The 15,651-nt window shown below is 40.6% G+C and overlaps 1 protein-coding gene across 1 annotated transcript; it reads left to right on the top strand.

Annotated features, from left to right (window-relative positions):
- The first annotated feature begins 350 nt into the window (after positions 1-350).
- On the top strand, positions 351-3,505 carry POU3F4 (POU class 3 homeobox 4). Its single transcript, XM_032765493.2, has one exon. The coding sequence runs from the start codon at positions 401-403 to the stop codon at positions 1,484-1,486; it is 1,086 nt and encodes a 361-aa protein (XP_032621384.1). The 5' UTR covers positions 351-400; the 3' UTR covers positions 1,487-3,505.
- Positions 3,506-15,651: the final 12,146 nt, after the last annotated feature.

The following is a 15,651-nucleotide window of genomic DNA, read 5'->3' as shown; positions in this document are numbered from 1 at the left end:
AGGAATTAATCACTACAAATTTAAACCATGCTCTGTCATCCCCTCCTCCCCTCTCATAAGATTTTAAAAACAAATCTTGGCATGCAGTGAAGAAAGAGTTAAACAAATGAACCGTGGACAGCCAGCTTGCAGCAACCAATGGAGCCTAAAGATTGATTCACTTCCTGCTTCAGACTCACTTTAACTCCTGGGTTTCGCAAACCTAATTTGGACAGCGCGACCTGCCTCTTCACCCCTCATTGGCGCAGCCAAAGCTTCCCGACAGATGAAATGCTGTCATTGGCCAGCAGCGCTGCCAATAACTCAGTGGTTGCTGATTTGGCTCCCTTGCTTGGTAGATGTCAAAGGCTGAAGCTGCTCCCTTTGCCACATTATAACTAGTAGGGGATCTACACCAGCCATGGCCACAGCTGCCTCTAATCCCTACAGCATTCTCAGTTCCAGCTCCTTAGTCCATGCAGACTCCGCGGGCATGCAGCAAGGGAGTCCTTTCAGAAACCCTCAGAAACTTCTCCAAAGTGACTACTTACAGGGAGTTCCTAGCAATGGGCATCCTCTCGGACACCACTGGGTGACCAGCCTCAGTGATGGGACCCCGTGGTCCTCCACGCTAGCGACGAGCCCCCTCGACCAGCAAGACGTGAAGCCAGGAAGAGAAGATCTCCAGCTTGGCGCAATCATCCATCACAGGTCGCCTCATGTGTCTCACCACTCGCCCCATACAAATCATCCCAACGCATGGGGAGCCAGTCCAGCTCATAACTCATCGATAACCTCCAGTGGACAGCCTATTAATGTCTACTCGCAACCGGGCTTCACAGTCAGTGGCATGTTGGACCATGGGGGGCTAACACCACCTCCTGTCTCCGCCACTACCCAAAGCTTGCACCCAGTGCTGAGGGACACCGCAGATCATGGAGATATAGGCTCCCATCACTGTCAGGATCACTCTGACGAGGAGACGCCGACATCAGATGAGTTGGAACAGTTCGCAAAGCAGTTCAAACAAAGGAGAATCAAGTTGGGATTCACTCAAGCAGACGTTGGCTTAGCACTAGGGACTCTCTATGGCAATGTTTTCTCCCAGACTACTATCTGCAGGTTTGAGGCTCTGCAGCTCAGCTTTAAGAACATGTGCAAACTGAAGCCGCTGCTAAACAAGTGGCTGGAAGAGGCAGATTCATCTACCGGCAGCCCGACTAGTATTGACAAAATAGCAGCCCAAGGTAGGAAAAGAAAGAAGAGAACCTCGATAGAGGTGAGTGTCAAAGGGGTTTTGGAAACTCATTTTCTTAAATGTCCCAAACCTGCAGCCCAAGAGATCTCCTCCTTGGCAGACAGCCTGCAGTTAGAGAAAGAAGTGGTGCGTGTCTGGTTTTGTAATAGAAGACAAAAAGAGAAAAGAATGACTCCACCAGGGGATCAGCAGCAGCATGAGGTTTATTCTCATAACGTGAAAACAGACACATCCTGCCATGATCTTTGACTATAGGGCTCGGCTCGCAGACAGGACTGAGAACAGCGCGGATTTTCTAAGAGGGTTTTAACTTATGCTTAAAGAGGAAACAAAAACAAATACTCGAAGACTTAGAGCACGGGGCCCCCTGCTCTTCCGCCTGGGCAATATTTTCTCTCAAACCTTTTCGCTGATCAGTGCATATTGTTTACTATCAAACAAGGTTTGTTTTCGGTTTCCACTAGGAAGAAAAAAAAATAAAGACAGATGTGTGCCTATGAATAACCTTCCAGCGCCTTGGTTATATCAGCTGTATTTCAGGTGAATCTGTTTTACAATAGACTAGTTTTGCATTTTTAAAGACTTATATAGCGTTTTTAAATGGCTGAGGTGTTTTACTACAAACTGTACACAATATTTGTGGCATAATTTGTACCGAATTGATCAGTCATCATTCCCCTCCCCCCCCCCCGCTCCATGCCACTGTTACTGTAGTGGGGAGAAGAGGTAATTCCCTTCGCTTCCCTTCATTCCCCCAAATTCCATACTAGAGGAGTGGGGTCCCCCTTCTGCACCCCAAAGGCAGAAAGCTGTGCCTCCTTTGACTGTAACACAGCTGACTGCCGCTTGCACGTTGTGAAGAATAACAGACTGATTTGTTGCAGCTTTTCCTTCTTTTCAAATAACTTCCTAAAACCACGAAATGGTTCAGATTGAAATTCTGAAATAAATCCCCCGATTCCCTGTCACGCCTCCAAGGAGGGAAAAAAAGCGATCTGAAATTAAGCACTGTAGCTAAAATAAAGGATTTGTCCCTTCTTTTTTCTCTGAAAACGTGTTGGGCTTCTGATCAGCAGCAGACTGCGAAGGTCTGTAGTAAAACACCTTAATAATTCTGCGCTTTGGCTTCAGAAATCAGTTTCTCTGTATTTTTGTTTCAGTATTAAAGAGGGATTCTGAGGTGTCTCAATGAATTTCGGGGAAATGCCCGCCTTTGTTTCATGCTGAGCTTATTTTCGTCTCACAGGGAAATGCTAGATTTGTTGAAAAGCTTTTCATTAAAAAAATAAACAAACAAAAAAGGCAAGTGAATAAAAATGCTAAAAACGTGTAACCATTTTTTCTGGCATATGAAGGAGCGGTGCTGTATCCTCCCCTTCTTCCCAGCCCTCAGTGGAGATGTACCGTGTGTGTGTGTACACAGATATGTAGTATGTATGTGTGTACATATGTATATACATACTATATATGTGTGAGTGTATACAGATTGTGTATCGATCCAGCTACACACACACGGAAAAAATCACACATTATAAACACACACAATACACAACTATTGATCCAAACACACTGTATAATGGCTGTCTCTGTAAAGGCGGGATACTGTCGCCTGGTTGTGTGCGTGTGTATAGAATATTGTGTTATTTATACACTCGCACACACAGCTCGCTATCTGGAGACCCACACGCACATCCATACTACCAGAGGCAAGGCAGCCCTGCATCTTGCAGCTTTTGGCTGAGCTCTGGGAGGGGGAGGCATACTGGTAGCTAGGACTGAAGGCCCATGTTGACCCTGCCGCTTTGCATCCCTGAAGCTTCAGCTATATTAGCAAATTGCATTACTGCGCTCCCCGGATTCCCCCCACCCATCCACTCCCCTGGCATTAAGATTTTCATTCTGACATTTATATTTTTCAAGTATTTTTCAGTAAGCGCTAAAATCTCGACACCGAGGACCTATTTCTGCCAACTTTATACCTGTACAGTTTTGTATATTACACGTTTTTTGGAAGTTATTAATTTAAAGACAGATCATTTAGTTTATTCATTTAGTAACGGATGTATAATAAACGCTATTTTCATTAAAGGTTGCTTTTTTCAACTATTTTATTCAAAATTGCCGTTGCCAACAATTATTTATTTTCAATAAATTCCGCGTTATGTTTAAAAAAATGGTTTCCAGAAGCCGAAATGGGTGTAAAAAAATTAAAAATACACGATTCGCTGTAATGTTTGATCGTCGACCAGTTTTAGTCCAGGGGTTTATATTGACGCAATATTTTATTGTTGTAAAAGGAAAGAAAAGGTTTAAATAAACATTTTTACAAAAAAAAATGTTGCGTTATTTGCGTGGTGTATAAACTGGGACATTTAAAACAAACCTCAGCTCCGGCCTTTGGCTCATTTTAGACCCTGTTGATTATGATCATTTAATCTTCCGTTTGGTGGTGTTTAATTGCGATCCCGAAATTTCAGGCCCTCCAAAGCTTATGGGAGGCGATTCACTGAAAAGCCGAGGTGTTTTTGAACTCTTCCCGTCCCGGGCAATGGGCACAAATCTGCTAGCATCTCCCTGAACCCAGCTCAGCGGGTTTCTTGTCCCCTCTTGTCTCCTTTCGGGAAGGTCTGGGCCGCCCGTTTGCGGAGTTCTGCAGCCGGAGCAGCGCTTGGCTCTCCGGAGGGCCGCCGCCTGGCTGGGGTGGTGTGGACTTGCTGGTGCAATATGGAGGCATTGCTTGCTCCTGCCGCCGGCCTGCGGGGCTTGGGTTTCGAGACAGCGCGTTTCTGGGGCAGGGCTGGGGGAAAGGCTGGAAGGGCTTTAGGCATTTGGTTTGTGTTTTAAAACACGAGTGCGCTGTTGTTTGGTCTTTCGCCTAGTCCTAAGGGAGATTGATAGGTAGGGACAGGGATTTAACTGACACCCATGGGAAAATATGGAACTTGATTTTAGGGGTGTGTGTGTGTGTGTGTGTGTGTTATACATATAGTCACCCACTCCGCATGGAGACACATAACGAATTACATTTGAGGTCTGTTCGTATTTTTGAAAGTGTGGGATCTTACTGGTAGCTGTGAAGTAGTGACGGTTGTTGCAAATGATGAAGAGAATATAATCATTTTTAAAAAGGTAACTTTTCCTAGGAGCAGTAGACCTACATTTTTCTGATCATCTAATACGGTGCAGTTGTACCCTACATTGATGCTATGTCTATAGAAATATCTAAATGCAAGTGTTTTATATAGATACACACTGTACATAAGATGTATGTACACAATATATACACCCTAGCGGAAAGGCCGATCCTTGTTTAGGGTTACAGTAAATACCATTGTTTCACTTGGTTGATGGCAAAGTAGGGGCCAACGGTGTAAGCTTACCTTCTTTCTTAAATTTATTTCATCCAGTCTTCAATACATTGAACAGTTTTTTAAAAAATTCATAAAAGCAAACTGATACAAGTAGGATGATTAATCTATCTCCCCCTCCCCCCAGAACAGCAGGAAATAGCATGAATGAAGTTTCTTTTGTTACATATTTCTTGCCACACTGCTCCATGCTCTCACCCTCCCCATTTCCCCAAGAAACTAAATGAAAGAGATGCCTGGGACTGAGTCTTATAGTTGCACTGATGCCTCTGTGGATGATCCTTGCCAGGGAGATAGCTTTGGATTCAGATTACTTCAGGTTCATATTACTGGGACTCTGTCCCATGTGAACAAGAAGTGGAGTATTGAAAAAGAACAATCACAGTTAATCATATCTAATGGGGTGAAAGTGAAAAGCTACATCCTCATCACCTGATCAGAGCCATAGGAGCAAAATAAGTCTTCCGTGAGAGTAAGGAATGGCTAGACAATGGCAAACAAAGCCTAGCTGAATTGCTAATACAAGTCCAGATAGTCTCTCAACCTAAGCTAGAGGAAAAAATGCAACAGTCCTATATACAGTCTAAGGGGGGAAGTGGAGGGGAAAGAGAGAAATACCTCCTTTGACAAGCTGCACCAAGCCCTTTGAGAGAGAGAGAGACTAGCACCAAAGCTAGGAGGGAGCTGTGTTTGTCTTTAATAAACCAAGCACTGTTCCCTGGAAAGTATTTAGCATTCATAGATTTCCATTTGTTCACATCTCAGGCTGCTGCTGCTACCCTGAATCCACTCAGGCTACAAACAGAAAATCCTGAATTTATTAAAAAGAGGGGTTTGTAGTGTAGACAATGTGCAATTATTTTTTTCTTTCCAATCGCAGGAATACATTTGTGAAAAACAGTTCAATCTTTTAACTACTGACACTGCATTAGAAATCACAGTTTTGGGGCCTAATCCTGTTCCCACTGAAGTCGATGACAAACCTCCCATTGCTTTCAAAGTGGTCAACCTGCATTCATTAGGCCAACGTCCCATATGAGAAGACAATGGTCACGTTGCTGAGTAATGACTGTAAGATCAGGCCCTTGATCAAATCATAGGCCTCCTGCAAACACTAACCTGCATTAGTAACCTATGTGAGTATTTCTATTGGCTTAAATCTGGCTACTCACGAAAGCACTCACCTTGACTGAGTGTTTCAGAATTGTGGATCATAGTTTTTAAATAGTTAAAAAGGACTGAAAACCAGAATGTAAAGAATTACAAAGTCATTATATTTCTCATATCCTGCCCCATCTCCCCTCCTCACCAATAAAAGAAAAGATGGAAAATATACAAAGTAACCAGTGTCCTAAATTAGTCACAACTGGACAGACACTGAAATATTTTTTAAATACGACCAATACGGACTCTTAAGAAAAGCTTTTGAGATCAATAAATACTTTAGGTGATTATCATGACTATTATAGTTCAGATCCCTATGGGGTAAAGCTTTTCAAAAGGGTGTTGGTTTGGAGTGGAAGGTTCTAGCTGGAACTGGGTCTTGTTAGGATTATTTGCATGATGTGTGTATTTCATTATTGTATGGTTGAGGGTTTTTGTAATTGTCCATATGCCTAGAGTTGCTGCTGACAGGCAAAATGGATACATGGAAAGAATAAAATAAAATATAAACAAAAAAGTGCTTTAAAGATAATCATATACAGAGGGAGGGGGTGAGTGGAGAATCACAAGCAAGGAAAATCCACAAAGAAAATAAAAATTCTGCTCCCCATTCCCTCTCTAATTTAGTATCCCTCTGAGCAAAATGAAACTCTTTTGTGCCCTCTTACGTTAAGTATAGATCACTGTCCTCTCTTTTATTCTCATACACACCCCTCATTTTCAGAGGTGCTGAGCACCCACAGCTTCCATTAACTCCCAAATAGAGCTGAGAAGCTAATGCCTTATGGCGGAAAAAAAAAATCAAACCCAAGGATACTTCCCTATTCATAAACATACATACGGTGCCTGACTAATGCTAATGGTGTGATAAACCAATAACAAAGAAAGACAAAGTTAAGATTAAAATCTAAGAAACAATCAGCCCTGAAATCCTATATTTGGGAAGTTGCCTATATGCTTCCTCACACATTTTTTTTTTTTTGTATAAGAAGAGGTCCATAATTTGTTCCCAGTTGTACCAGTGTAAAACCAGAACCTATGTTAGCTTTTATAAGGCTGCCCATCCCCATGGTACCTGAGCACCTAACTGCACTGGAATTACTCTGGATTTACACCAGCATAACTGAGAGCAGAATTGGGTTGAATCACTTTGCCCTCTTTTGAGAGCAGAATTGGCCTTGCTCCTGCAGTTACCATACAGGCATCGCTCCCACTGAAGTATTAATATACGAGGGATTTGAGCGGTATTCTTGATGGCCACGTGCATTAAGGGAAGACATTAATTTAGTGCTTAAATACCTCACATAGCCCAAGGAAGAATAGACTGGAAAATGTATTTCAGTGGTAAGACTGAATTTCCTTGCTTTTGTGATTTTAATAGAGACCCTTAACCATATTTTAATAATTTTGTGGTTGAATTGCCTTTGCTTTTTTATATTATTTGAAAAGGAGAAAATCTGACACTTTTTAAAATTTCAATTTTAAATGTTCCCGCGGTAGCAGTGTTGTCCTCTCTTTTAGGAAGGACATCACTAATCAAACTGGTCACTTTAAAGCAAAATCACCAAGAGCTAGGGACAGTGTCTCACTTTACTGTAGAATTACTCTAGAGCTAATTCAGGATATGAAGTGGGTTCACACCTAGACTAAGTTTGACCAAGAAGCTTTAAAAACCTTTGACCATAAAACTTTTAAGTTTTTTTTGGGGGGGGGGGGGCGGTGTTTTAATGGAAATGATGCCACACCTTCAACTAGAGCAGGGTGAAATCATCTCACCATGATATCAATAGCAGATCCACAAATGGAAGTCAGCATATATGTTTCACTCATCTCACAACAAGGTAAGAAAGGCACAGTAATAGGAGCTGATGACCATTTGCAGTCTATTTGCTAAGGGTCTGATTCTGAAGCACACACAAGTAACTTGTGAGCAGTCCCATTTAATTTAATGCGATTACTCATGCTGCTAGGAGTAATTCATGTGCATGTTTGTAGGACCAGATGCAAAAGCTCACATCCTATAAAAATATATACACAACATTTATGCATGTGAGTGGTCCCCTTGAACTACTCATTTGCATAAAGTTCCTGCAAACATGTAGGTAGGATTATATCAGGAAATAAAATTTGCATTTTTCCCCTTTCTTACAACAAGTATCATGTACCCGATAGATGAGAAAGGCTCCACAGTAATTACGTATTTAGGATATGTGATAGCTGTAGTTAAGATCCTTAGGAGTCATTGTGGGATACAATTTACTTTACATGTGCAACAGCCAATTTTTAAACCACCATCTCTCAGCTATTTTTAATTTTATTTTTTAAATATCAAAAGCAATTAGACCATACTATGGCCTAAATGCTAAATAATTCCCAAACCAAAACCATTTTTAAAGCAGTAAGCATCATTTTTTTAAAACTTGTAAATTATGGAAATGGCCAAACTAAATAAACTTTTGTTTTAATATGCGAAAAAGGAATAATAATGAGAGGTCTGAACCTAATATGCAATTTTACATGTCAAATTTCAGCCAAAGCTGATTTTTTGGTCAATTTTTAAGCTCCTTGAAAATAGGGTGAGTAATTAAAATAAAATGGGTAGATACCTCTGTGACATGTGCAGTACCAGAACCTAGATAAACCCAGCTTCCAAAGAGATCTGTATATGCACAGCACACTCATATGCAACAGGACTTTATTTCAGTGGGACTCTGCACAAGTGAGGCCTAATCCTTCACTCACTGCTAGGCATAATGCTTACAACCAACATTGCCCCATTTGACAGTAAGCACTATGCTTGTCCTGATAGTATGTTTACAAAATCAGATTCTTGATTAAAATTGTAAATATCAGTTTAAACCTTGGAAAGGGATAGAACGAATATTTGCTGTTGTTTAAAGCCCGGCAACAATAAGCTAAGAAGCTTCTGATACATTTTGTTCATGCCGACCCCTTCTTACTGTAATATTGATCTCCATGATTCTAGCTCTGGAGTTCTGCACTATTCCTGGTCAATTGCATATTAGAAAGTGACAGGATGCAGCAGCATGAAAACAGCAGTTAAAAGTTGGGCTGTGCAAAAGTCCATTTTAAAATACTCAAAAATATTTAAAAAAATAAATGCAGAATCTAGAAACAGCTTCTTTTATTATGGGACATTGTTCATTACTATTACACGACAAAAATGTCACTATTATTCGGCCATTAGATTGTTTTTTTAATGATGCAAGTCTTTGACTTCTGCATCCCAAGAACAAATAATATTTATCCAATGTACAATTTCTGCTATTTTAGATCTGACAATTATTTTCCCTTTAGTCTCAAAGCAGGAAGTTTTGGTTTTCATATTTACTGTTGGCCTTTAAAATAGCTCCCTCCCACAGATCTCACTGACCATAAAATATCAGGATAAATAACAATCTTAACTCTTAACTTCCCTTCCATTTCAGACTTAGGGCAAATGGCAGGTAATATGAGCAGTGTGGAAGGTTTCTGTCTGGATTAAAGGATCAGTCTCTGTGGCACATATCTTCAGCTAGTAACTTGTGATCTGGTTAAACCAAACTGAAAGCCCACAAGCAGGTGTTGGGAATCATACACCAAAACAGAAATTCTGTGCAATTACTGTGGAAAACCAATGGATCCTGTTGCATGAAATTTTTGCTATGGTACGATACTATCAATTAAAATAAAAAAAACAGTTCCATTTCTCAGAATCCTGTTGAGAATTAAGAGCTAAGTGTTCTCTTTTAGGTCCTTATAACACAGTTGCTAACAACTAAAAACCTCACCCTGTTGAAAATTACATTATTCATCATCTCTCTGTTTACATCATCCAAATTTTGTAAATACATTGGCTATTTTGACCTATTTTTGACAGAAATGTGGCTTGTACAAGTGGATTTGTAAATTTCTTATGGATCACTAAATTTACAGAAAGGTTCTAAATATCTATAGACTTTTATAGAGAATGATAGCCTGTTTAATCCCTATTACATTTTATTGGACTTCTCCATAAAGGAAATCCCAATTTGAACCCATGGGAGTTCTGCCTGAGAAAAATTGCAGAGTCAAGCCCTTTCCACTGACATCTCTTTAAATGGAGTAGAAAAATCCCATAATGGGTAATGCTAGTCGAACCAAACAAGCATGCAAAGATGACATACACATACAACACATGGGGTCCAAGTTCTGTATCACATACACTCCCAAAAGTCCTCATAACTTCAGTGGAGATCTGAGAGTGCAAACTCCATCTTTGACCGCTAGGCAAACAACACAGAACTCACTTGACTAAAAGAAGAAGAGATCTTTGATGAAATGTGATGAAATTATTGTATAATGTAACAAAATCTGTTTGTATAAAAATACACACTTTGTATCACACCATTATGCATTTCCTCTCGATATAAAAGGTTTGATCAGCATTAGTAGAAGATAACTGCATTGCTCATGAGATGGGTTGAAGCTGCTGTGTTTGCATCTGCATCAGGTTTAGAATAAGAGTTCAGGTTCAAAGACTTACCAGGACTAGGATGCCAGAAACTTGTAATATGGTTTTTTTGAGCTTTCAGTGCAAAATGGTAGAACTCTTGTACAATTATTTCAGTCACATTTGTACTGAAATTAGAAAACAGTTGTCTTTAGGTTTTGAACGCAGTCCAGAACTGAAACTACAAGAGATGGTTCAGACCAAAATTAGGATGCAGAGGGTAGGTACGAAAGAGACTTTTTCTTTAAATATATATTTGGTAAAACAAGATGTGCAAGAAGTTGCATAAGTGACACAAGTTTACGGTAACTCAAGTTAAGAGTGTTTAAAATTTGCCATTTTTAATTTATTGTTGAAATACAAACCAAATGGTGTTTTCGTCTACTTGTGTTCCCTGTTATCTCATATCTGACAGCATTGCTTTGTTTGCATTTAGAAATATAGGGATTAAATCCACCTCTCAAAATCTTATAGTAAATCTGAGATGAGTTGTGTGTTTCCCCTGTCCCCCTCAACCAATCTACTATGCTCCACGTTACCTCCAAAGAGAGTTCACCAACACATCCATTGCTTCATCTGCTGTCATAGTGCCTTTTCTTTCCTAAACAAGGGTAATATAAGATGGCTTCAGAAATTGTTCCATGGACAAAAATCGCGTGAGTAGCAATCCATAGCCAATTTAATAAAACAGAGTGCCTGTTACAGTACCTTAGTCTTCATGTTTGATTGAAAACAAAGGTCTGTATTGCCTGGTATAGATGGTATTTTGTCCCTTTGCCATGCTATTCACCAATGTCAATTTATTTCAGTTTAGAGTCCACCTGGGGCTCAAATTCACTTGTGTATGTTTCCACTGAATAACTTTTTTTTTGTAATCCTTGACTAAAAAAGTACTTGGATATTTTATATGGAATGAGCTATGTAGAATAAAAGGATGCTGAATAATGATTTTAGCACTAAACCAACATTTGGAGAAGCACTCTCAGTTCCATAACCAAAAATAAAGTATTTGTTCTGAAATTGCAGGTTTGCTTTTTGTCCAGTACATGACAAGCCATGAAAGGGAGGTGCAGCAACCTAGCACCACCAAAACACTGGTAAAGGAAAATGAGTTAAGTATGTTCTAGTTTCCATCCACATTATAAAAATTGTCTTAAGAACAGATTTATTCTGTCTCATTTCTTCTTCTTGCCACAATCTAAGTCACAACACTGTGGTATCAGAATTACAACGCCTCATATATTCCGAGGAAGATAATAGTAAACTGCACTACTTTGACCTTTTCAGTATTTCTGCTGTTTGATTCACTAGCCATTCCCATTCTTCCTGTTTACAGCCTTAGTAACCTGTAGGGATGAAGTGGAATGGGTAACCAATCAAAATACAGAATATTGAAAAGGTTAAAGTCTGTGTTTATGAGTCTATTAAACGTTTATAGTGTTTCACAGACTATCCTGGGCATTAAAGTTATGATATCTCGTTCTCATAACAAACATAGTAACAAGAACAGAAAATGGCAAAACATGAATCCATTCTAAAGGCAAAATTTGCAATAGGAATACAAAAACAGTAGAATATTAATTCACTCCTTTTTTAATAGTAGCAAAAGGAATGGATAAGTGGTGCAAACTTAACCCACTGGTAGGACAAATCTATATATCACATAGGAATTGTCATATTGGAATCTGCCCATGGTCCATTTAATCCACTATCAAGTCTCTAGCATTGATACTAATACTGGATGCTTCACAGGACATTATAAAACCTAAAATGGTGGCCAGAAATTTCTTGCTGACCTCTAACTGATGATAGGTTTATGCCCTATATATGAGGTGTGACAAAGTTCCTCCTCTACCTTGGTGGGTCCTGCGCTTATTGGTGGATTTGCTCGCCTCAGAGATCTTCCTCTCTGGTGGAACCCACAGTCCGGGTCAATTCCTCCTGTGTCTGATCAGGAGTTGGGAGGTTTCGGGGGAACCCGGGCCCGCCCTCTACTCCGGGTTCCAGCCCAGGGCCCTGTGGATCGCAGCTGTCTATAGTGCCTCTTGTAACAGCTGCATGACAGCTACAACTCCCTGGGCTACTTCCCCATGGCCTCCTCCAAACACCTTCTTTATCCTCACCACAAGACCTTCCTCCTGGTGTCTGATAATGCTTGTACTCCTCAGTCTTCCAGCGGCACACCCTCTCACTCTCAGCTCCTTGCGTCTCTTGCTCCCAGCTCCTCACACGCACTTCCTCTCCTCTGGCTCCCTGGCTCCCCCTGACCTGACTGGAGTGAGCCCTTTTATAACATCAGAGGGACCTAATTAGATTCAGGTGCTTAACAGCCTCACCTGACTCTTAGCAGGTCAATTGGAGTCAGGTGTTCTCATTAGTCTGGAGCAGCCCCTGCTCTGGTCACTCAGGGAACAGAAAACTGCTTATCCAGTGGCCGGTATATCTCCCTTCTACTACTCTGATGTTCCCAACTGGCCTGGGTCTATCACAGAGGATAAACATCTGAAAAACTATTGATCCCAGCTAGTGTTGCTAGGCATGATAGTGTTATTCCCACAAATGTCTATTCTCTTTAAAACCTCACCAAATTATTTGTTTCACTGTTTCATGTGGTAGTGACTTCTATTGTTAATTATACATTGGGTAGAAAAGTATTTCCTGTTTTAAATAGGTTACCTTTAAGTTTCATTGGGTGTCCTGAGTTGACCCTAGTGTTTTTCTGAGGGCTAATGCAATTTTTTTCCCTTGCCAAACTTAACCAGTTTCAGTCAGGCTCAGAATGCATTAATTCCTCTTTCAGACCCAATGCTTATTTTACTAAAATATGTTTCATCACTAACATCCCTCAATGGTTCCCCCTCCCCAACCAAAACCATAATGCCACTGCGCACACAGCTTATATTACTCACCCATCCACCCCCCTCACCGGCACCAAAAGGATGAAGAGCAATGACTCAGAAAGTCTAGTAGGGACTTTGCTATTGGTAATCAATTTTATATGGAAGGTGATCAGATACTACAATGATAGATAGCACTATAAAACTATAATAAAAATGGAAGATAGATGCCCAGAAGGTCAGCAGAGGAGGCATCTTATGTGCAAGCAACTGGCTATCAGACAGGAAGGAGCTTGATGTGGTCCAAATGCCATTGGAAGCCATTACCACTGCCACACGTTTCAAATGGCTTTGTGGTCTCTCTAAAACCAGAGGCACCTGCAGCCATGGATTCAAGGAGCCCCAGAGGTCGGGGGGCTCATGACTAACCCATCAGTTTTGAAGGGGGGCAATAAAAATGGATAATATGCTTGATGATTTGTAGAATCCCCAGAATCAGGGATAGTTGCAAGTTTTGTGGGTCCCAAGGAGCAGGTATGGTGGCCTTTTGTTCCTGTAGTAATATGACAGGGTAAGAATGAGAAAAGCTGACCTTCTCTACAATATTCACCATTTTACATACTTCTGTTATATTTCCTTTTAAACCTTTACAAACTGAACAGCTTTAGACATTGAAACATCCCCATCCACATCCTTCACGCTAAGCATTTTTAACACCCTCTGAAAATATGGGATATGTTGCTTCTAAAACTAGTTGTCGGACTGCTCCTGCTTTAATAGAAATGAAACTATTCATTCTGGGAACCACCACTGACTTGGAGACAGGGCTTTGTGTATTTCTTCATCTGCTCTGATGAATCAGATTAACTAATCTTACCCTCTTGCACTTGAAGAAGAAAAAAAAAGAGGAAAACAAAGAAGGGAAGGGAGATATACCCCAGCATTATCTGGATAGTCCAGGAACACTGGGCAGTAGACGTTATGCACAAAATTCAAGCCATGATTCTGACCCATATTAATTTCTTTGTAAGATTGAGTCTGAGATGCGTATTGATTTTGGAGGAGTGTTGGCTAAGTGGTGTGTGCAAAGGTGATTGAGGCTTGCACAAAGGACCAATGGAGTGTAAAAGAGGATAGGGGCAACATTAGAGCATTATAAAATGGAGTCCCAAAGAAGCATGAGAATTGTGGGAGAATCAGAGAGCCTAGGAGAATGGTGACATGGCTGGAGTATGATGAGAAGAGCCACAAGGGCATTAGATATGGTCAGGTGAGAAGATGTGAAGTTGGCAAGGTAGTGAGAGGATCAGGAAGAGAACTAGGATGGTAGGAGGAGTAGTTAGCAGAGCCAGGAAAGAATCATAAGGGGCTAGATGCATGCCTTAAGCAGCACTGGAGAGGATTGGCACAGACTGGGTATCACCAGGAAGAAGTCACTGGGGTGTTATTTTGCCAAAACCCCTCAAACTGTAAAGTGTTACTAATAGCTAAAGGGAAAAAAAAGTCAAAATTTCTATCCCCATCCCTTCCCCTCCTAAACAAACTCAAAAAACATCTGAATGTCTTACAGAGTGAACAGCTAATAGTGAGGGGAAAGGATACACTACACCAATATTTAGAGGGGAAATGTTTAAACCATCAAGTCATGGAACTTACGTAAGTCAAAGTGTTATATTTACTAAGAGAACGTTGGCTGTCAGCTTAGAAGTTGCTCTAATGTATCAGACCAGTGCTCCATCTAGTCTAGTATCTTGTTTACAGTAGTGCCCAAAGCTAGATGGTTCAGAAGATGGTGCAAGAAAGTCTGCATTTCACTGCAGAATGACCTTCTACAGGGAATGTTTCTTCCTAGCTTCCACCATTTAGTATTTGGTTTATGCCCCCAAGCATGAAGGTTTATATCCTTTATATATATTTTAATCCTATGTAGTATAATTAACATCCAAAAGTGTTTTAGTGATTTTCTGTCATGGGGATGTATATAAAGGCTTTGGACTGGCGGAACGTTATGCAAGTACCTTTTATTTGAGGCATACGTCTGACTCTTGTCAATAGTATGCTGTCTCTGAGTCATTTTGGATCCATCACTGCTTCTCGATGCTCAGGTGACACTGTGGCACACAAGGTCTTTTCCCCCCCTCATGTATAATCAGCCTCCAAATATTCCTCTCTGATGTAGACCTCATTATAGTTGCCCATTCCTTTTTAACATGAAGGCTGGATTACTGAAATGTGCTGTAATTAGAGCTACTGTACGCTTGAAAAGGACTCAAACTTTAGTTTGTGCAGAATATGCACTAGTGTTTATCATTTGAGTTGGGCAAGCCATTATGGACAAACAATAACAGCTCTCTGTAATCTGCAAGGGCTACCTACTCATTTCCTAGTGCTGTTCGATGTGTTAGTTACAATCTCTAATGCACTACCTGATCTGGAATCCAGTTACTTAATAGCCTCTCTCTGTGTCTCTCACTGTGGAAGTTAAAATTTACTGAGTCATATTGTCTGTTTCAGAGTTTAACTTTCCATGTTCAGTGGTAGGGCATGCACATA

This window comes from Chelonoidis abingdonii, chromosome 8 (genome assembly GCF_003597395.2).
Source record: "Chelonoidis abingdonii isolate Lonesome George chromosome 8, CheloAbing_2.0, whole genome shotgun sequence".
Classification (NCBI taxonomy): Eukaryota; Metazoa; Chordata; order Testudines; family Testudinidae; genus Chelonoidis; species Chelonoidis abingdonii.
The sequence above is the reverse complement of the archived record's forward strand: the minus strand, read 5'-3'. Positions and strand labels throughout refer to the sequence as shown.